This window comes from Nannobrachium achirus (genome assembly GCF_963921795.1).
Source record: "Nannobrachium achirus genome assembly, chromosome: 10".
Taxonomy (NCBI): domain Eukaryota; kingdom Metazoa; phylum Chordata; class Actinopteri; order Myctophiformes; family Myctophidae; genus Nannobrachium; species Nannobrachium achirus.
The window spans coordinates 26,533,635-26,556,717 of NC_137819.1; the positions used below are offsets into that span (position 1 = coordinate 26,533,635).

General features: G+C 44.3%; 1 protein-coding gene across 1 annotated transcript in view; it reads right to left on the minus strand.

The window, feature by feature from the left end:
- Nucleotides 1–1,111: 1,111 nt before the first annotated feature.
- Nucleotides 1,112–23,083, minus strand: part of trps1 (trichorhinophalangeal syndrome I) — a gene marked incomplete at both ends in the record, with an annotated part of 138,880 nt that continues 116,908 nt past the window's right edge. Inside the window, 2 exons of the mRNA XM_080735349.1 lie at nt 1,112–2,767; nt 17,856–17,978. Coding sequence (XP_080591475.1) covers nt 1,112–2,767; nt 17,856–17,978 — 1,779 coding nt within the window. The remainder of the gene's footprint in view (nt 2,768–17,855; nt 17,979–23,083) is intronic.

The following is a 23,083-nucleotide window of genomic DNA, read 5'->3' on the forward strand; positions in this document are numbered from 1 at the left end:
ATATAACATTATTATTATTTTATTATTATTATTAATGTATAAATGTTAAGCAGGTTAATTATAGGTTGTTCTATTAGGCAGGCAGCCAGGCACATAGCTAGTATCATGGCACAGAGGAAGGTAAAAAATAATGTCACTTGGTTTTGATCCGAATGGGCAATGCGGAACACTTCGGAGCGGATTACAACAGCTGTTTGCTGGTTCGAACCAGTTATAAGCAGTACAAACGAGTTCTGATCAAAAAACAGCTGGCTTGACCAGTTCAAAGCAGTTCGGTAACCCATGCCACAGCTCTCGTGTTGGGCTACCTGGCAGCGATGATCAATTTGCTTTCCTCCAATAGGAAGAGTTTGTTCTGGGAAGCAACACGATGAGAAGGAATGACACCTATGGATCCTTTTGCATCATGGCAAAGCTGGTTGGACTTTTACATTTCATTTTGGTAGGTATCCATCTAGAAGAAAACACAAAGTCCGGAAGAGAACTGGGTCAACATAACATAAGGTCCAGTTGCATGATAACTGTCAAAGACAACCCAATCAAGATAAATGCAATCGACTAGTTTGAACCAGTTAAGCATGGTATTAAGAGCTCAGCTCAGTTCTCTTCAGTAAAAAAAGGGAAAGTATTTCCTTCTAGTATTTTTGCTAAATGGCAGCTGTGCAAGTTTTGAGCTCCTTATTGTCTCGGAACATAGGTGTGATTAGATACCAGACCAGTCCAAGCGAGAGCCCCACGCTCAGGATTGGGAAAGTACAGAGAGGCTCCTCTCTTTTCCTAACTAGGACTTCTGCTCTGTATAATTGCTGAATTAACAATCCAGTGGCCATAACTCAAAATGGGATTCAGGCCATCTCCCTCATGTTGTCATTGCAGCAGCTCAAGCTGAATTCTGGGAAAAGAAAAGAAAAGAAAAAATAAACTGCACAACACCCGAGTGCTTCCATGGTACGGGCACGGTCGATGCGGTGACCAGAAAGGGGACCTTCATGACGTGAGCCAACCTTCACGAAGGCGGGCACAGGAAAAAGCTTATTCATCCAATCCAACTGTTTAAATGTTTGTGTGTAAATCAGACACATCACCCCAGACTACTCTTTTTCGTTTTAACTTAATCTTCTTCTATGCTCTCATCTAAGTTTTTAGACGCATCGACAGCCGTGTCCTCGGCTTCCTTTGTGAGGTCGTCGCCGTCGTCCGTGTCCATCTTGCCTCCCACTTCCAGGCTGGTGATGTCAGGGACCTCCGAGCTCCCTGGTCCTCTCTCCTCTCCCCTCTCTTTCCTTTCTGCTCCTGTGACATCACCACCACCACCACCACCATCATCATCATCATCGTCACCACCGCTGACTCCTCTCTCGTCTGTATCGCGCCCCGCGGTGTCCTCTCCGACTTCATCGCAAGCTTCCGCAACTTTTTCCCCCGCCGCCGTCGCAGTCGCAATCGGACTCTCGCCCTCCGTTGCCGGTGGCTGGCTCTGCGTGCCGTCCCCGCTCCGCATCGCCGGCGACCCGGCGTACCGGTGCAGGCCCCTCTGTATGTGCGTGGTGAAGTCGTAGCGGTCGGCGCACGTGTGGAGGCAGAAGCTGCACTGGTGCGGCCCCCCGTCGCCGTGACAGCTCATGTGCAGCGCGTACATGACCTCGTCCAGGAAGTAGATGCCGCAGTGGACGCAGCGGTTGGACAGCTCGTCCTGCGTGGACGCCTCGCACGTCTTCAGTGTGGACACTTGATCCTTCTTCTCCTCCTTCCCGCTCTCCTCCCTCTCCCTCCCCCCTTCATCCATCCTCTCTTCCTCCTCATCCTCCTCCTCCTCTTTCTCCTCTTCCTCCTTCCATTTGTCCCTCTTCCTCTCCGCCGCTCGCGGCGACTCCTCCCGCCTCCTCTCGGCGGTGCCGTTGGCCGTGGCGTGAGAGTCCCGCTGCCGTATGGCGAGATCCAGGGGAGCGTCGTTCTCCAGCGGCGAGGAGGAGGAGGAGGAGGAGGGGGTCTGGGGGTGGAGTGGCGGAGGGGGGTAGTGAGGCGGGGCGGGGGGAGGAGGGAGGGGGGAGTAGGGGGAGGCGCAGTAAGGCACGGCGTAGCTCTGCTGGTGGTGCTGCATGGGCGCCACCATGGCGCCCAGGTAGTGGGCCTGGCTGCCCAGGCCGCCGGGGTTGCCCAGCTGGCCGATGCCCCCGGTCACCCCGCCGGTGGCGGCCGCCATCTTGTACTTGGTCCAGAACCGGAGCCAGTCGGACTCGGAGGACAGGTCGGGCGACAGGGTCAGGGGGAGGGGCAAGGAGAACAGGGGATACTGGTATTTCTCGATGGGCGAGCCGGGCGGCGAGTAGCTGGACGGCTTGGACGGACGCATGTACTTTTCGATGGGGCTCCCTCGCTCGGACCCCGCGCCTCCTTTCCCTCCCTCGCCCTTTGAGGTTATCCCCGCCTCGACGAGCCCCCCGTTGCCCTCAGTCACCAGCGAGGAAGGGGGGTGCGTGGGCAGGAGAAGAGGAGGCATGCGGCGGTGGATCTCCAGCGTCTGATTGGCCAGGAAGGCCTGGGTGGACCGTGGCGAGCGGGAGCGGGGAGAGGGCTGCTGGTTTTTGATCGGAGGACCGCCTCGGTCTGGCTCCTCCCCGTTCAGGCGCTCCTCACTGGCGATTCGCTGCTGCTTGGAGGCGGGGCTGTCGGCCGATAGCGAATCGGGATTAAGGCGTTTTCGGGTTCTGCGTCGGATTATTTGTTCCCCGTTGTTCTGCTTTATGATGTTCAGAGGTCTGGGGGTCTGCAGTGGGGGAAAAAAAACATGGAGGCAGAGGGAAGAGAGAAATTAATATTACATTTCAAATTAAAACCATGAGAGGTCTGGAGGACAAACATGGATAAACATGGGAGTTAAGGATGCAACACAAGCACATTGACCTGGTCCATGTTAGAAAGTAGAGCAATAAGAACCAGTGGAGCTGAATACGACAGCCACCTCATGGCCTCCCCTAAGTCTGGGGTTCCCAAACTTTTTTGTCTCGGGGCACCCCATAAATATTTTTTTAATCCGAGGCACCCCTACATTATAATTTTCACTCCCAGTACCTTATATTTATAGCATATCGTCGTTGTTGGGTGGAAGCCTTGTATGTCCAAAACCTTTCGTTTTGTATTTATCATCTATAAAATGCCCTAAACTAGTGAAAACAGCAGATCTACAAGCACACGGCACCCACTTTGAAAACCCCTGCCCTAAGTAACAAGAAATCTTGTGAAATAAAATGTCGCCAACCAATCATCAAGGACTATGATACACAAGATGAAGAAGAAGAAACCAGTGTTGCGGACTCTATTTTCTTTCTGTGTTGCCGTTTGTCCAGCACCTGTGCTAGAGTGGATCTGGGCATGCACTACTGTCTCTGAAAGTAGAGCAATAACAGCAATCAGACAGAACAGATCCATGCTATAAACTAAATAAAGTATTAACAGACATCTGGAGAAAGTAACAGTATTAACAGGCAGCAGCACACACAGTTATTAGGTTATCTCTCTGCCGCCGCCGTTTTGTCAGATTGATTTAATATGCCTATTTAATCTACCTCACTTTTTCCCCCCCCCAAAGTCTAAATGCTTGTCCAAAACGCAGTATATGAAAACTGTTATTTCATATACTGTAGTACGTTTTGGATTGTCATCCATAGACAAAAAACGTTATTTCATAATGAAATAATTGTTCCGTCTTTGGCTGCACATCCAAAACACACTATTTGAAATAAGAGTTTTGCACTCTGCCTCCAGATAACCCACATACAGAGAGATTCTTCTTCAGAGAGAAAACGGGATGCTTAGTAGTTTCAGTTGGTAGTGTAAAGGTTACAGAAGCGGGCTTGTGACGGTAAGGTCACTGGTTTGAAGTCCTGGCTGGGAACAATCCAAAGCAGGGGAAGGGAATAATTAATGCTCTTCCCTTGTCTCACAATGAACTGTCAAAACACCCTTCAGCAAGGCACTTAATCCCCCGACTGCTCCACTGGAGCCGCTCAGCGGTCCTGGCTAAGGAGACTGTAATTGTACTGGGCAGCTTCCAGGTGTGCGTTGTGTGTCTAACTATAGCAGCGGTTCTCCACCTGTGGGTCGGGTTAGGGGGGGTCCCCAAATTATTTTGGGGGGCTCCCCAGATGATTAACTTAATGTTCAACATTGTTTTCTCACTCAACAGTAAACAAACCAACATAAAGTTTGAGTGTATATAGAGGGTTGACGCGTCATTGAAGGTTGCTTTCTCAACGCAGCACAGCAGGAGAAGTTTTAGCATTTTAGCCTTCCCCAGAACTGTCTCTGTTTCTTTCTTTTTTTTATTATTATTATTTAGTTCTTTGCTTTGTAAGACTAAGAAACAAAAATCGGGGCGTCTTTTTTAAACACATGGCACGTAAGCTCTGTACAGGAAGCTGTCAACCTCCTTACAGGAGACACACAAGAAGTATGTGGGAGAGTGTTTTTTGCAGGTCTTTCAGTCCGAGTCTATAAAAAAAAAACTGTGTTAAGCACCATTGGTCCGACCAGTTTAACATTCACCAGGTTAGCATTCACCAGCGTTGGCAGGTTAGCATTTCACCAGGTTAGCATTCACCAGGGTTAAGGTTAGGTGTATCTCCGTCCCCCTGACTTTCGTGAACGCCGCGCCGCGCAGCCAATCACAAGCTTCCCGCTGCCTTAACCCAGTTGCTTTTTTGATACACTCGGACTGAAAGACCTGCAAAAAACACTCTCCCAGAAGTATTTGCCAAATACTTCTGGGAGAGTGTTTTTTGCAGGTCTTTCAGTCCGAGTGTATTGCGTTGGAAAAAAAGTGTTGGCATTAATACATCGCATTGTCTGTTGTTGCTGCTGCAAGTAAAACTTCAATGAGCTTAAGTTATAAATCAGAATATCATCGCTGTCAAGGCAGAAACCTTGTATCCATGTTTCATTTAATTATGTTTTTTTCAAAACGTAATGCTATTGGTCATTGTATGTATTATACAACACAGTGCCATGAAGTGGCTATTATTCATTATTATGTGTGTGTGTGTGTGTGTGTGTGTGTGTGTGTGTGTGTGTGTGTGTGTGTGTGTGTGTGTGTGTGTGTGTGTGCGTGCGTGCGTGCGTGCGTGCGTGCGTGCGTGCGTGCGTGCGTGCGTGCGTGCGTGCGTGCGTGCGGCATGCATGTATGTATGTATGTATATATATATATATATATATATATATATATATATAGAAACAAGAGCTGGTAACTAAAAAATAAAGCCTTGTATGTGAAACTACATACAAAGTAACAGTTTTGGACAATAGTATTAATGGCGACAATGACGACCGTAATCCTTAAAAAAAAACATATTATGTAGTTTTTCAAGGGATTAAGGGCCCGCATGAGTCAGTACTCGTGGGTTGTTCAGTCATTTGTCTCAATAAGCGCAGCCATTTTACTTGCGTAAGTGCTTTGGTAGGTATTAGTCTTCTAAGATTCAGTTTAATAGTTCAAGAGCAGTGTGACTCATACAGAACACGTTGTGTCTCTACTCTTTCTACGGAAAAGGCATTATGGACACAATGCCATCTTCTAACCACGTCAATACCACTTCAAATTTTTTACGTTTAAGTAACTTGCGTTCCAAAGCTCCATATTGTATAGATTACTAAAAGAACCGCCTCCTCCGCACAGGAGAGGTTGCTAAGCACCATGCGGAAGTAATGAACCTTCCAGCACACAAGCACAGATCAACGCAGCGTGTCAATGGGTCAACATGCTTTTATACCGCGTTGACTGTCCTTGTACCGTCTGCGAAGATTAATTGGGGTTTCTGAACCGCAAAGTGCTTCAATAACTAAAACATACAGCACGGTGCCCTGTAGTGTGGGGGGGGGGGGGGAGAGAGAGAGAGAGAGACAGAGAGAGACAGAGAGAGAGAGAGAGAGAGAGAGAGAGTGAGTGAGAGAGACAGAGAGAGACAGAGAGAGACCCAGAGAGAGAGAGAGACAGAGAGAGAGAGACAGTCTTGGCTTTCCTCTGACAGCCGTGGCCGATGTGAGTGTACATATTTCGCCGTTGTTGGGTGGAAACCCTGTATGTCTCAAACCGTTTGTTTTGTATTTATCATTTAAAAAAATAAAAATAAACAGTGATAATAGCCGATCTACAAGCACGCAACACCTCACACCGCGAAGCATTGCATGCTTGTAGATCAGCCATTTTCACCTGTCTTGTGCAACGGTCTTGTATGATGAAGCAGAGCTTTACTTTGCAAAAACAAAAATCATACAAATTTGAAACTTGGGAGATACGAGGTTTCTGCCGGACACTGACGTTTTATTTGTATGTAGGCGCGTGTGTGTGATATAATGCATTTGACGTGCATCCCTGCAAACGGAAACCAATCAGGTAAGAGAGAGACAAACTGAAGGAGAAGAAAAAAAGAGAGACCAAACAAAGACTAGGTAGAGAGGGAGCTGCAGAGGGGTGGGGCTGGGGTGGGGGGGGGGGGGGGGGGGGGGTTAGAGGAGCAGAGGATGGAGAATGAAAAGGAGGAAGGGAGGAATAATAAATTAGAGAGAAGAAACAAGATCGCTTCAGAGCGAGCAAAGAGAGAAGAATGAAAGAAGAGATATAAACCCCTCATGCTTTTCAAAATGAATCGTCCCTGCTGGGCTACAGTCCAATGATTTATGCTCCGTGTGTGAATGTGTGCGTGCGCGTGCGATCGAGTATGTGTGCGTGTGTGTTTGTGTGTGTGTGTGTGTGTGTGTGTGTGCGTGTGTGTGTGCGTGTGTGCGTGTGCATGTGTGCATGTGTGTGCGCGTGTGTGTGTTTACCCCTGGTTAGATGTGTAGCCACACAAATGTATTTGTGAACATCTATGTCCATCTCTGTGAGCCGTGTGTGTGTGTGTGTGTGTGTGTGTGTGTGTGTGTGTGTGTGTGTGTGTGTGTGTGTGTGTGTGTGTGTGTGTGTGTGTGTGTGTGTGTGTGTGTGTGCGTGTGCGCGTGTGTGCGCGCGCGCGCGCGCGCGGCTCGCACTGTCTGTCTCAGTATAGGTTGTATCAATCATTGGACAACAGCCACCTTTACCTCTTGCAGCAAAGATGAATAGCATTACCCTTAAGAAAATAAACACTAAAGGAGGAGGGGGGTGTTTACAGATAGAGAGAGAGAGAGAGAGAGAGAGAGAGAGAGAGAGAGGGAGAGAGAGAGAGGGAGAGAGAGAGGGAGGCAGAAGTGGGTAGCAGGAGAGAGGAGAGAAAGACAGGGAGATAGGAGAAATGGTACGAAAAGGGGGATACAAAGGTGGGTAAACGAGGAAACATTGAGAAAGAGGGAGAAGGCGGGAGAGTGGGGAGATGTGAGGAGAAAGGAAGTGAGAGGAAACAAGTGATACTCCATGGAGGAGAGAAGACGAGAACAAGAATAAGGCCCCCCTGCGGAGCACCCCAAATCTGTCCGTCTCACTCTGTCTGCCTAAACCTCTCGCTTCGTCTGTGTGTGTGCGAAGTCTAGTTTATTTTCCTATTTAAAACAATACATAAAAAAAAGAAGTGTGTTGGGGTTTTGTCGTGAATCCTATTAACATTTTCAGGCCAAAGACCCCTTAGTTGAGAGAGAGATGAAGCAGGGACCCCCCACAACCTTTTCGTAGATTCCATATATAGAATATGGACACTAGGATTCAAGTGTTTAATATAAAAAAGGAGAAAAAACGTTCTATCACACAAAGATTTTCGGAGGACCCCCTGTAGTAACTCTGAGGACCCCTTAGGGGTCCCGGACACCCTATAGATTTAGCTGTTAATTTCTTTTTTGCTTCTGCGTTGACAGGTCTAATCATATGGGTCTTCACTTCAGTAGTTGGATAATGTCTTTATGTACAAAAGAAAAAAGGCTTCAGCAGGTAAGATGTTTCAACAATGTGAGAGCTCTGATTCACAAACACCTGGTCTCCTTTATTGTGACTATATGGAATGACCAGCAAGTGCTTTGCCTGACGACTTCAGGCTATACGTTTGCTCATAGTTCTGAGATACTGTATGTGGGTGGGAGACACACCAGACCTGGCCTTGAATGTGACAAGTAGAATGCTCAAATCGATTCTAAAGAGATTGGCAGCCAGTGCACGGCTGCCAGAACAGAGAGCGGAATAGACATGTTTACTCAAAGAGTCCTGTCCATAGCTCTCCCTCACTCACCCTCATCTCTAATCAATATGTAATATACAGTATATTGCTTATATTCAATAACTATTGATTATATAACACAAACAAGGATTTATAATACATTTATGCACTCGATACTCGGTTGGGGCTCCTTTTACACAAATGACTGCCTGATGTGTTGTGGCATGGAGGCCATTAGCACAGCGGAGGAGTCATGGAAGCAGGTTGCTTTGATCGCAACCTTTAGAAAGTCTTTATTGTCGAGTGTTTGTGTCTCTCATCTTCCTCTTGGCAATACTCAAAGTATTCTCCAAGGGGTTCAGGTCAGGCGAGTTGGCGGGCCAATCAAGCACAATAACACCATGGTACTTCAAGGTTCTGTCGGGCTGCTGACGAGCTCTATGGTGATGATGATTTCCTCTTCCAGCAGGTCTTGGCATCTGCCCGCGGTGCCAAGCAGTGTTGATTTCTTCGACTAAAACTATGACAAAAATGTTTGTCGACTGCGTTTTTTTCACTGACAAAACGAAATAAAAAACGAAATAAAAGTTAAGCTGTGATGACTAAAAGTAAGGAGGGACTAGTGGAGAAGAGAGTCCTTTTATGTTTGGTTGCTCTCAGGTGTTTCTTGCTGCGACGCGTTGTGAGCTTGTAGATCGGCTATTTTCAGCACGCAAGCAATTGTAAAATCAGCCATTACAATGTCATCACGGCCTGCCAAAATACAAGTTGACTAAAGGCTCGGTTTGATGCTCTGACATCACCCTCTGACATCACTGAGATGTCAGGGGAACCACACTAACAAAATCCATTTTATGCCCTTATATGGAGATTTGTTATATTGCTGTTGATGTACTGACATATTATCTTGTTTATTATTGTGATGTTTTATCTGCTTATTGTAAGTCGCTTTGGATTAAAAGCGTCTGCTAAATGCCTAAACTGTAAACTGTAAACTGTAACTGGTCCGATATACATCACTGGACGGATGGCTAAGACATGGCTCGACCTCGCTTTTCGCCCTTAGGCGTCTTACTGGTAATATTATTAACAGTTCTACTGCCAGATTTATTATTTATTTATTGGGGCTGGTGCCAGCAAAAAGCAGCTTATGTTATAGAAAAAGATCTATTGATTATTTCCAAACATTTATTTTTATTGGACCTATTATATGTGTACTTTAGCCAAGCTGGCGGCAGAGGGCAGCCTTATGCAAAGAATGAATGTGAATTGGGCCGCTCCGCTTGCCGTCCATTCAGAGCGTAGAAATGCATTTCTAGATCAGATCCACAGAAAACAGCCAGGAAGTGATTTGGGACTCCATTATTGTTTACGTGCAGTGGATTTTTGAGAGCAGCGTTACGCGAGATGTTTTTACTGTACACGGCGGCGCGACCAGTTATCAGCTTACAGTCATCAAAAGTAAGTAAATGAACGAGCGTTTGTATTGGCAGCGAGCTAGGGTCAAAATTGGGGCGAACGGGAACGTCCGAAGCAGTAAAAGAGTTAAAGTTGAGACAGGAAGGACATGCGACACAGATCTCCAGCTGGAATGGAACCAGAGTGGTGATTACGTGGCCGCCTGCCGGCGCGCTACAATCAATCTCTCTTTGCTGATCAATCCGTCTGCTAAACAGAAAATATAATTAAAAATACCTTCCCACTGGTGAGCTGGCGTAGTCGCAACACGGTAATGAACGGTGTACCGGGATACAAAATGACTCAGCGAGCATCTGTATCTGGCAGGTCTCTACCTAACAGGAGTACTACACAGCAGGCACGTGCACACATAGACATCAAAGGGGGCTTGAGCCCCTGCCCTTTTATCCGTCTGTACAAAGTGCCCTCTCCATACCATGAATGTCGTTTTTACTATGGTGAAAGAAATGCAAATGCCCTCTTTCCATGCCATACCTGAAGGCAGCATTCAAGAGAAATTGTCTTGTCCAAACTCTCCTGAACTTGAATGCAGCATCTTACAGTATGTTGAAAGAATTGCCCTCTCTGTAGAAAGCCATGCCATTATGCCACATCTCCAGTATTTACTTGATTAGCTTAGATTGTTCAGTATGGTACTGTAGCACTGAAAATAGCAGACCTCCAAGGTATGGGCTTGGAGGTCTGCTATTTTAGATATTTTCACCAGAAGGCCCTTTTAGAAATTTCAGTCCCTGCCTCTCCAACGTTCTCTGCATGTCCCTGCTACACAGTCAAACGAGTCCATTCGTACTGGTATGTATGCATTCTAGTACGGCTCGATAAGCATGGGTGACGGACAAATCCAGGACAAGATCTCTAGCACGATTTTAACATGCTGAAAATAGTTGAGGGACACGAGGCCATTTAACTGACCGTTCACACAGTACCCACGCGTCTCCAACTTTGCCATTTTCTTTTGGTCGTTAACATGTGACATGACCTTACAACATGTGTAGAGTATAGTTCAAGACCCTGGCACCAGAGCTTCAGTATTATAAAATAACTGGAAAGCTGGTGGGTTCTCATTACATGTCACTGTCAACTCCTCCAGTTGACAAAATAACTATTGTAGTAATGATGCTGGAGGCAAGGGAGAGACACATCAACCTTTACCAGTCTGGGGCTGTGCACTTTTAAAAAAAACAGTTGTTGGTTGCTGTTTGTATACGAAAATTCAAACTGTGGGTGTGCATACAGGTTATGTTCCATCCCAGTTATTTCGAGGAGCACTCATTTCGGTGTAATGTCTGCATGAGGCTGGGAAGGCACGCCTGAGCGAGGAGAGGGAGCGCCCGTGCTGAACAGCCGATGGCCTCACGTGTTGTTGAGAGTACAGTACATGCCCGGCTCTCCTTCAAGCCCCACATAGACTGCAGTACAGCGAATGCAATATACCACTCCTGCTGCTCCCATTCGCCGGCTGATCCTCCCCTCACTCATGCGCAAGACCCAGAGATAAGGCCTCGTTCCCTGCGCGGAGTCGGCAGTCGCCTCTGGGCGACTGATTTCCCCCCTTGGGATAATAAAGGTATATCTATCTATCTATCCACCGCTTTCCTGTTGAGAAGCGTGGCCTCAGATTTAGAGGAGTAACTAATGAGCATTAGTGAGGACCAATTATATGAAGATAGGTTGGGAACAGGTTAAGTGGTCCCTTAAGTGTTTTCTTTTTTCTTTTCTTTTTTTAGACAAATTGAACCCTGCTAATTCTTCTAAAGGAACAAAAGCATGGCCACATCCTCTGAGGACCGCCGTGTTTTCTTGGCCAGGTACCGCTTGGCAGGGACACTGAGCCTCTTGTCATGGTATTGTTATTGTTGCCTCTATAGCAACGGGTTTTCATCAGGCGAAATGCATGGGGCTCATTCAGGAAAAGGTTAATTTGGCTTCGCTTTGACTTCGACTGTGCTGTAATCCCTCCTGAGTAGAGTGCTGATTGCCAAGGTGCTCACAAACCTGTGATGAACATTGCTTTTTTCCCCCCAGTTATTTTCCTTTTTTCTTTTTTTGCTTTTCTGAGCCTTTACTGACACAGGAGATAGACTGGAAACAGAGAGAGAAGAAGGGGAGAGACATACAGCAAATGGCTGGCCGGGAATCAAGCCGGGGACTCACCATGGGCATTTGAACCCATGTGGTATGCACGCATTTGCATGCGCTCGGCTATGGGGTCGCTCGCCATCCCTTGATTAAAGTTTTTCCTTTGCATTTTTATTATGCTTTATTTCACAAGGGTGAGAGAAAGGAAGAGACAAGAGCATAAGGAAAAGGAGAGACATGCAATACAGGGGTTAGATTCAATTCGGGGTCCTTGCACTCACATGGAACTATCATCTCTGTCAGGTGGAAACCTCATATGTCCAAAACTGTTACTTTTCACTCAGGCTTCAAATTCAAAAATAGTAAAAGCAGAGCTACAAGCTCAAAACGCATCGAGTTTGTAGCTCTGCTACTTTTGATGCTTTTGTGTGACGCTGTAGAATGATCGAGTGGGGCATTCATTTGTGAAAAGAAAATCTAAATTCGATCGATGGGCGTCAATGCCGGAGTAAATCAGTGTAACAAACCCTTGTATGTCCAAGTTTCAAATCTGTATGTTTTTCCCCCCCGTAAAAGTAAAGCCCCTGATTGTCGCACAAAAAGTTTTTTTGGACATACAAGGTTTCCACCCGACAACGACGATATCAATGTATGCGATCTGTCTCACGCGTCTCGAAGCATTCGTTAATGATTATTGCGTTGGACACTTAAAGGACAACTTTGTTTTTTTACCACAAGGGTTCATATTTTAGATTGTAACTAGAGAAAAGAAAAGATGAGATGAAAATGTTTTCATTTACTGCTTTCTATTGTTTTAGTGATTTTAGTATTTTGATTTCAGTGGTTGGGGGCATGCGCACAAGTGGCTAAATATGTCTTTTTAGACACAATAAAGGTCTTTGCACACTGCTGCGTTTTTCGGGTCGAATATCGGAGTGAATTTCGGAACACGTATAATATAATAATATGAGCCCTTGTAAACCCTCGTTACCCTCCTATGGGTGATGTTGTTTTAGTTTTAGTTTGTTTTTCAGATGACGGGGCTGCCCTGCAGGGTCTGTCATGTAGCATACAGCAAGGAACGGGATGTGGCTGTGATGTCACCGGCTCAAATCTGTCTTGTCATCTGTCATTCGTAAGATGTCATCACTTCCCCCGTCCTGTCACTCTCTGCTGTCTAATAAAGCAGGAAAGTGAAGGGGGGGGGGGGGGAGCCTTTAAAAAGTTTTCAGGTCAGAAAAGTTTTGAGAAATCCGACTTGATTTTCCTTAACAGGTAGCCTATTTTCGGAGGTTTTTCAACATTGGTGTCAATGGTTTTGGCTTCAGACTCTGGGGGGAGGGGGAAGGGGAGGGGGGAAGCATGATTCAAGCGTTGCTTCCGTGTCGGTCACCATGTCAAACATTGATTGTGGTGAAAACCAAAAATCTACGGTTAGACATGCAAGGGGGTGTATTGATTTAATAGCTACCACTTCTGCGTGTGTGTCCCGCCCGTACCCCTGCAGGTTTGCGTGTGACGACGACGACACGGGAATGATTGACACAATATCCAAGTTATGGAAATGATCTGTCTGCCGAGACGTCCTCCTTAACAGCCCCCTCTCCAACCAAACACACACAAACACGGCTGACAGGTATACTGTAGATGTAATGCGGCACACATTCAAATGGATGCAGGCCTAGCTTGAAGGAATGCAGGGGGGCTGGGTGGGTTATAGCGCCGGTACACATTATTCTCTCCGTGCACGTATATTCCTCTCTATTCCTCTCTCTGTCGACTCTCTTCCTATCTCTGCTCATCTCTCATTGCATCTATTCTGCTTTCTTAAACATTTGATATTCATATTTGTGGACCGGAGTCCCCCCCACCCCCTGAGCGTCTGTACTAGGCCCTCTCCATTTTTACTTCTACAAGGGGTCCAGGACCCCCCCTAGGGGCCTCCTCAGAGTTACTACAGGGGGGCCCCCCAAATCTTTGAGTAAGAGGAACTTACTTTTTTTACACTAACCACCCTAGAATCCCTATTCTGAGGAGAGGTGTTGCGTTGCTCGTAGATCTTGCAATTTTCGGCAAAGAGGTTTGGTGCAGAGTTAAAAGAGAGCAGACTAGAGCCAGCGGTTAAGTTTACTACGGCCGGGGTCCTTGGCCTGGGAAAAAAAAAGAAAAAAGAAGAAAAAAAAACGTTCAAGACTCCTTTTCTACACTAAATAATCTAAAAATAATAACTAAAAATAGGCGATCTACAACCTCACAGTGCGTCTCAACAAAGAGCTGTTATTCCAGAGTACGGACGGACGCATCTCCCTCTTCGTGTCTCCCTAGATTTTTCCTCAGACTCCCTATATACATATGTATTACACTACTTCCCTCCTCACACAGAGGCTCGATACCTTCTCTCCATTTTTTATTCATCTCCCGGCCTCTCTTTCTCCTCCCTCCCTCCCTCTCTCTCAGTGTTTTACTAGCTGCTATCCTCTCTAATAATGTGTGTAGAGCATATAAAACTTTTATTATGGGATATAAAATATGGTTGTCGTGAAGATTGCCAAGACTTGGACGGACGGAGAGGGAGCTCGAGCGGTGATTGGAGCCGGCGGAGGAGATGAACGGGTTGAACCGAGGACGCGTCCAGGGGCAGGAGGAAGAAGAAGTATGTAGGGATAGTCTTTCATCTGCTTAAAAGGCCTTTAAAGCACCAATCCAGTGGAATGGCAGTGGGATACTCCCAGTGGCTGCGCAAGTAATCCTGCTGCTGGCTTTGTTTATAAAATGATTCATTGGACTGGAGCTCGGAAATTCATCATCTGAGCTTGTGAGACCAGCGGTTTGAGATGTGCATGAGCCTCCAAGTCTAAGCACCTGTCTCCCCCGTACTGTACTGGCACCGGCTCCCTTGTACATTTTAGGATTAGCTTTAAACCACTATAACGTCTCTATTCTGGAGGAAAAACATTCAGCGAAAGTAGCGGATCTACAAGCTCAGGAGAGATCTTTTATCAGAGTCAAGTCGATACTGTTCCAGTTTTAATTTAAAGGAGTAGTTCACCCCCCAAAAAAATACTAATTGATACTCACGCCATGGAGACTTGAGTTCAATAATGTTTTCAGTTTTTTGTCGCATTCCGACAATAATTTGATAACAATAAAATGGCCCCCATTGATTCCGGATGGGGACCCGAATGCATTTGGGTCCCCATCCGGAATCAATGGGGGTACATTTACTATCATCAAATTTTTGTCCGAGGAATGCGAGAAATACAAAAAAATGTTATTGAACTCAAGTCTCCATGGCACGAGTAATCAATATAAAACAAGTAATTTGGGGCGTGAACTACTCCTTTAAGGCCTGTCCATACTTTGACCGAAACCGCAATTTTTCGCTCAAAAGGTTTTGGTTCGACTACAAAATCACGTCGCTCGCGACTTCTGAAAAGCGTTAGACCGAATGAGTGTTCGGAAATTTGCCCGTCGGAAAGTCCAACTCACCGAACATTTCGGAGATACTATGGACTAGGGATGGGACAATAAGCGATATTATCGTTTATCGTGATAAAAAACACACAACAATAATCGTATTGTGGAGATTTAATTTATTGTGAAATTGTCCTCCGTCATGCACTGGGATCAATTCACCTTTTATTTGCTGAGCTGCATATCCGGTACCACTTAAAGGGCCTACACCATGCTTTTAAAACTATATTTTTTGTATAAATATATGCTCAAAATTGAGTCTTAGACAGGTTTTAACCCTCAAAAAACACTCTGACCATTCTTTTTGTTTGTTCTAGCTCTACTATAATGAGGCTCTCCAGCTGCAATACCAAAACGGCCTCTGTTTGCTCAGGGGCGCATCTAGTGGGGTTTTTCCAGAAAAAAAAGAAGTTTTTTGAAAAAAAAAAAGTTTTTGAAAAAAGAAGTTTTTTGAAAAAAGTTTTTTGAAAAAAAAAAAAGTTTTTTGAAAAAAAAAGTTTTTGAAAAAAAAGTTTTTTGAAAAAAAGTTTTTTTGAAAAAAAATTTTTTCTAAGTTTTGAAAAAAAAAAATTGAATTTTTTTTTTTTGACTCTGCATTGCATTTTTTTGAAAAAAAAAGTTTTGAAAAAAAAAAAATTTTGAAAAAAATTTTTTTTTTGATTTTTTTTTTTTTTGACTGAAAAAAAAACGGGAAACGAGAGTGACGTCACTCTCGTCAACTCTCAGAACAGCACTGTTCTGAGAACCCGTGGAAAGCTTTTCATCTCTGTCTGCCCAAAACCAGAGAAAGACACAACGGTCAGAAATAGGACTTTGTGAGGATAGAAGGTGCCAGTGGGACCCCAAAAAAAGGTTTTAAAATAGAAAAAGTGAAAATTCATGGTGTAGGTCCTTTAAACCCTCTATAATTGGTCAAAGGTACTTATAATATACGTACTTGATACAGTCTTTTTTTCACTCTCTATAATGTCTTTGCCAAAAAATAGCCATTCTACAAGCTCACAACGCGCCGCGTTGAGAGCTTGTAGATCTGCTATTTTTTGGCAAATGTTCCGCCCCAGGATAATGGATTTTGATTATTGCGATAAAATCGTAAATCGCGATTTCTTTTGTCACAATAATCGTGATTTAACATTTTCATATCATCCCATCCCTGCTATGGACAGTCCTTTAGACAGCTAATGTATCTTTTATCAGAGTCAATTCAATACTGTTCCAGTTTTAGTTTAGTCTGCAAATGTTTTTTTTTGTTTGGTTTTCATCACTTCCAATTTCACCTGTTTATCCTCTATCCCGTATGAGTTCTCTCCCCTGACTGGATAAAACTGTTATCCCGACACCTGAAAATGCATTTTCTGTTATATTTGTTATGTATTTGTGGACACGGTTGCATCATTCCTTCGCGACTTGTCATGCATAACCAAAGCCATAAATGAACATAAAGTTTTGGAGGGAGCTTTGCTAAAATGTACCCAAAAAACTTAACAGACTAAAAAAATTCCTAACTGGGTCTTAAACTCATGTCTAATTCATGTAGTTAAACAACATTCAGGTTTCCCGCAGATTTTCCCCAGGCTTAGGCCTATAAGAGGATTCTCTGCATCACATTTATTAGCATCATGTTATCACCAGCCACCCAACAGCTTAAGAGTTAGAAAACACACACACACACACACAAACATGTACACGCACACACGCACGCACGCACGCACACGCACACACACACACACACACACACACACACACACACACACACACACACACTTACACACACGTTGCCATCACAAAATAATCCAGATACTTAACTCAAGCATGGATCATTTGATGTGTACATGTTTATCCATCACAGATGAGTAAATACATATGGCTGCAAACAATCTTTTGGGAGGCAGAAATAAAGCCACATAGATTCTAGGTCAAGTTAGTGCTGTGATTTATATGCTGAGTGCTACCCCCTAGTGGCCAAGATAGGAGCAGGTGCATGCATATTGCATACCAAGGATTTCTGCTACAGTATATAGCCTACAGCATTGGTTCTCAAAGTGAGGTCCGGGGACCCCCAGGGGTCCTTGGGGGTGTTCTAGGCCAATGGTTCTCAACCGTTTCAGGCCGCGACCCCCAAAATAATCATACTTTAATTGAAGAATTACGAGCACTAAGAGCATCTGCAATGCTTTTCTTTTTCTTTTTTTTTTTTACAAAATATTAGATGGATCTGTATATATATATAAATATATATATATATATATATATATATATATATATATATATATATATTTTAAGACAAATCTCCTCTTCTGGGCGTCCCTGGCAGAAAACATTTTCAGATGGAGGTCCGTGGCCAAATACATATCAATTTAGGGGTCCTTGGCACGAAAACGTTTGAGAACTATTGCTATACAGAATATCGATCTTCATGTGATGAGTCGACTCGTCCGTGGGTATCAATAGTCTTCATCTTACATCTTGCCAATCTTTAATTCAGATCATCATCATGTGGTGGGATTACATTTCAGAGCAATATTGTCAAGGGATCAAGATGACAAGAAAGATTGACTTTCGTTGCATGAAATCACTTTTCTCTGCTGTGCGTGCGTACGTGTGTGTGCGTGCATATGTGTGCACGTGTAATTAACGTGCACTCTTTCGTTTCAGTGGCTGGACGGTGGATCACGGTTGTTGCTGTTGTTTGTTATCGTGGGTTCTTACCGAGTGCAGTTTTTGGTATAGACCACAGGCGTTGCAGACATAGCCGCCGTTAGCATTCTTCCTCCATAACGAAGTCTTGGTGGTCAGACAGTTGGCACAGAACACCCCACTGCCTCTACGGCGCTGCAGAGAGAGAGAGAGAGAGAGAGAAAGAAATGTTGATTATTCTTGTCATGAAACCTTCTTGTAAATGCTCATCTCAATGGTGGGTGTGTGTGTGTGTGCGTGCGTGCGTGTGTCTGTCTGTGTGTGCACGCGCGGTTGCTATGCATAACAGAGAGAAGTGCGATCATCAGTGAACAGATGCGGAGAGGACAGGGATGGCGGAAAGATGACGCAATCGTATTTATCGTAGATAAAACATGAAATCCAATCGAGATCAAAGTTGTGTTTTCGACCATAAAAAAAAAAGGCAATGAGGAAATGGTTGCTTAAGCCCAGCACTATGCCACCCAATCTTCACTTCAATAAAAAAAAATCACAAAACGGAGCTCGTTAAAAGTCAGTCGCATCTGTGAATGAGTTGAGATTGTGTGAGTAACTGATTGTGTGTATGCACGAGAGCCAAGCTCTTGATGTGTAACAAACAAAGAAAATACACGCAAATGTGTTGTGTGCAGTGGTGGAGAAAAGTACTGTTATACTCTGTTACAAATAAAAGTCCAGAATTTAAAATGTTCAGTACTTGAGTAAAAGTATCTAGAAACTTTAGTTTACTTTTGATTAATACAAAAATACATTAACCACATGTCTCTAGTGCCCAGTTGTCTAGTTGCCCACATGTCTCTAGTGCCCACATGTCCCCAGTGTCCAGATGGTTTTGGTGCCCAGTCGTCCAGGTGCCCAGATGTCCAGGTGCCCAGTCGTCCAACAAATATGGTGCCCAGATGTCTGTAGTGCCCAACTCAATTGTATTCTCTACAAGCTCACAATGCGACGCATCTTACAAGCTTGTAGATCAGCTATTTTCAAATGGCTGAAATGTACAGTATATGTCGAAGTGATTAATACTGTATATGTTTTGTAGTAATAATCAAAATAAAAAAAATAAGTTTATAAATAAGTAGTGGAGTAAAAAGTACAACATTTGCCTCAGAGATGTATAGTGGAGAAGAAGTAAAAGTAAAGAATATTGAAATGCTCCACTAAAGTAAAAAGAATACCTCACAGTTGTATATAGTACTTGAGTGTACAGCAATTGAGTAAGCGTACTTAGATACTTTAGTTTACACCACTGGCTGTGTGGTTTTCTGCAGTAATGGCTGACAGGCTGGACTTGTTTCTCTCACCTTGTAGCAGCAAGTGTTTGTGTATTTATGCACTAGGGAGCGTGCATGCTGATGTGTTTATGCACCAGCGAGCATGTGCATGTTGATGCCTCCACTTGCTGTGCGTGCGTGCGCGCGCATGGCAGGGAAGGTGAACAGGCCAATCACTGTGGCAACATGCTCCATCACAGTAATGAGCCAATCACAGTGTTTCTCCATCTCATTAAGCATGCGGGGCCCTCTCGCAACCTTTGTTGACCCTGACAGGACAGCGTACCTCATCTTTCTACTCCTCCTTCACCGCATCTCTCGCTTTCTTTCTCTCTCTGAGCGTCATTATGTCTCTTTGGCGACCTATCCGCCAGTGGCATCAGTTCAGCAAAAGCTAGGGTATGGCAAAGATGGGAGTCCTCATGGAAAAGAGGCATTACATTTTGTATAACACGGTTCTATTGTGAAAATAGCAGATCTACATGCTCACAACGCCTCGCGCTGCAAGGCGTTGTGAGCATGTAGATCGGCTATTTTCACATATGGCAGCCTGGAATGGTTGTTCAAGTGCAGCTAAACTTAGCATGTTAGTGAACGTGCCACAATTAACAATAAAATGCATTGCTCCTGTGCAGTTGACCTGCGGAACCTGGGAATATACCATTTTGTCAAGCTGGGGAGAATACAAGTGTGGAGAATATAATTATAATACCTTGCTAGTGGCCATTTTGTTAAATTTTGCATTTGTAGTTATTTTACTGTAATTTAACAACATAATAACCAGCGCAGATAGACAAAGAGGCATTCATGGATTTATATTTAAAAGTAAGTAACTTTTATTTTCCCCCCTGGACCCAGGGTATGGCAGCTGCATACCCCTGCCATACCCAATTGACACCCCTGCTATCCGCGCCTCGGCCCCAGTCCGAACAACACCCAAAATGCACTTTGGTAAAGTACATTCCATTCACTGCCTTTTCATCTTTTCATTGTACTTTGTTGTCATGAAGCTAGACAATAGAAGTCTCCTCCATTGTCTGTGTGCCCCCACAGCATCCAAGTCCTGAGACCGGACTAGACTAGACTATTTGTTCACGATAAATCAAGTTACACTGTACGACGTGTGCATTTAAGTGTCGGGACACCGGAGTGTACACTATGTGTCCGTCTCTCTCTCCCTCTCCCAGCACATCTCCCTGATGACTATGTGACCTCGTCACAGCCGTGAGCCCCTGCAGCATAAAGCACAGGATGAGTTCACTGACCGACTGTGTTCATGTTAGAAAGCGGAGGGTTATAGACCGTTTTCCTGAGCCCTGGCCTGATTGTACAGCCATTGCAGCAGTGTCAACCCTGCATACATACAAGCCGGAAAACCTTAAACAAACCACACATGGCTTCCCGAGACTGCATGCCAACACCAGGAGTGAGTAGCCACTGTAACTAAAAATGTCCAAAACCTACTGGGCTATTCTTTGTGGGAACAAAGTCCTTTAGGTTGATATTTTGTATCCACTTCTAGCGACAACATCTGTCCAGCATACAGTATCAACAGACCACTAGAGTGCCCTCTACGAGGGAGTGCTCAGGAAAACGCTCTATAGGCTACAGCAGTGGTTCTCAAACCTTTTTGGCTGCAGTACCCCCTTATTCTGATTTCTTAAGTCAAGTACCCCCTTCTCCTGACTACAGCATTTTGCTTATCAAAAGCTCATCAAAAGTCCAGTTCCCATGCCAATATGTCAAAAATAAAACGACATAATGGCAAATAAACATTGCTTTCTATTCAAAATATGTCTAAGTTTTTTGATGTAATTTGGTTTAAAAATGTACAGATGAGAAGGTTCACACAAAGACTGTAAATGTTTTATCATTAACCATAACAGTAAAATGCATATTTCCCATTTTCTCCTGTACACCTTGCAGTATCCCTGCGTACCCCTAGGGGTAAACGTAAACACTGGGCTACAGCATGGATATGTGTGTTAATATCAGAAGGCAGAGGGGTTATAGACTACAGCATGGATATGTGCATGCATGTGTGTATCCAGCTATGTCTCTGTTCTAGTGCTTGTTTAACTAATTTGAAAATTATTATGTGCCGGAGCTCATGAATCCGACTAAAAGTCAGATCCCCCGTTCCATTCTTTTAATGACGAATAATAAAGTGTTTAAATTGTGGTAATTTACGAACCTTACTCAGATTCATCTCATCTACGGTCCTTTTCCATTGCAGGATGGGACATTGAGGGGGTAATGTGAAAGTTGAATTAATAATAAATAGCCTAAAATCAAATGCATTGTATTGTATGTGCATTTGAGGTGACGGAACACCTTCTGTATTTCGAATCTGGCCAGCAAATTAAGCCCTGCTCTTTTCAAAAAACCAAACCTATAACTAAACTGTTATGAGACTGAGACAACTCGAATCATCTCTCTCAGCATGTGTCCCCCCCCTCGCCTCCGTTTCCATCATGTCACCCATCTCTCATCTACCTCCAAAGCCCCCAGTGTTAATTTATCCATTCATTACTCAAATGTGTTTAAAATTAACACAGATTTCACTGCGTGTGTGTGTCCCCCACATGGGAAACCCTTTCTTCTTCTCAATGCCGTCTATTATTTCTCATCTGCAAAAAAAAAAAGCCACGGGCACCGCTGTTAGGCTGACAGCGATGAGAGCTTAGCACATTCTCGGCGCTCCGAGCGCAAGATGTTAAAAAACATGTCAACCGTTCACACAAAACAGCGCCGGTTGCTTTATGAACGCCTATCGCCGTTGTCTCCCGCCGACAGACGGGGGGTAGAGGAGGAGACGAGCACTTCCCTAGCTCTCAGCATCTGCTTTTGCACTGCTAAGTAAAAACAGAGGTGCCCAGTGGACAACCAGCGGGCCTTTTTCAGCTTGTTTTTTATTTTTACAGCCTCGACGTTCTGTAAAAAAGGATCACAGCACAATTAGTTAGCTTTATGTTCCTCTGCGAGCGCCCGCCCCGCCACACAGGCACACGCATCGCGGGGCCCGAGGCGTACACAGTACAGCATGAAGAAGAAAAGTGATTCTGGAATTAAAACCCATTTAGGCCTAGAATTATTGAATGCTTTAGCTATTGAAAAAATAGCAGATATACAAGCTCACAGCGCGGCACCGAGTGCCGCGCTGCGAGCTTGTAGATCTGCTATTTTTTGAAAACGTTGTGAAATTTGTGTGCAAATCTTTGAATATATGTATTTTCAAAGCGAATGTTTGTAACTCAAATTTTGCTTCTGGGTGGTCCCTGGAACTAGATATTTTGAGATGGGGGTCCGTGGCCAAATAAATATCATTTTGGGGGTCCTTCACATGAAAAAGTATGAGAACCACTGACATAGTAGTCTCTCAAGAACAGACTAACTGAGCTCCAGTTAAGTGAAAAGGACCTTTTCTTTGACGATGGCTGGCCAGATTGCTGACAAAGAAACATAGGTTTTTAATAGGTAATCTAAGAAGGATTCAAAAGACATAGAATCGGGTCAAAATTCAAATTTTCACGATTTTTCAAAAATAGCAGATATACAAGCTCATAGTTAAATCATAAAAAAATGATACACAAAATGTGTACACGTTCTAAATGGGTTAAAAGAATTAAACTTTCAAACCGTGGGCCTCGGTTCTATTAAGGACACGCTGGTACAATACTAGTTTTTTGGGGGGGGATATGGAGCCACTAGGAGATAAAAAGGTGGGGTACGTGATTTTTTTTGGGTAATTTTGTTTTGTTTAAAACAGCTTTATATTCTAATATATTCTTTCCAGCTCTTTATTAAACAGAAAATGCTTATGATTATGATTGATGATGATTACTAACAGCTCAGGATACCAATTTTGTTCAATCAAAGGATAGAGAACTCAAACAGGATGCAGATTAAAACAAACGAAATTGCAGGTGATGACAAAAATAAATGAGCAGACCATATTGGAACTGGAAC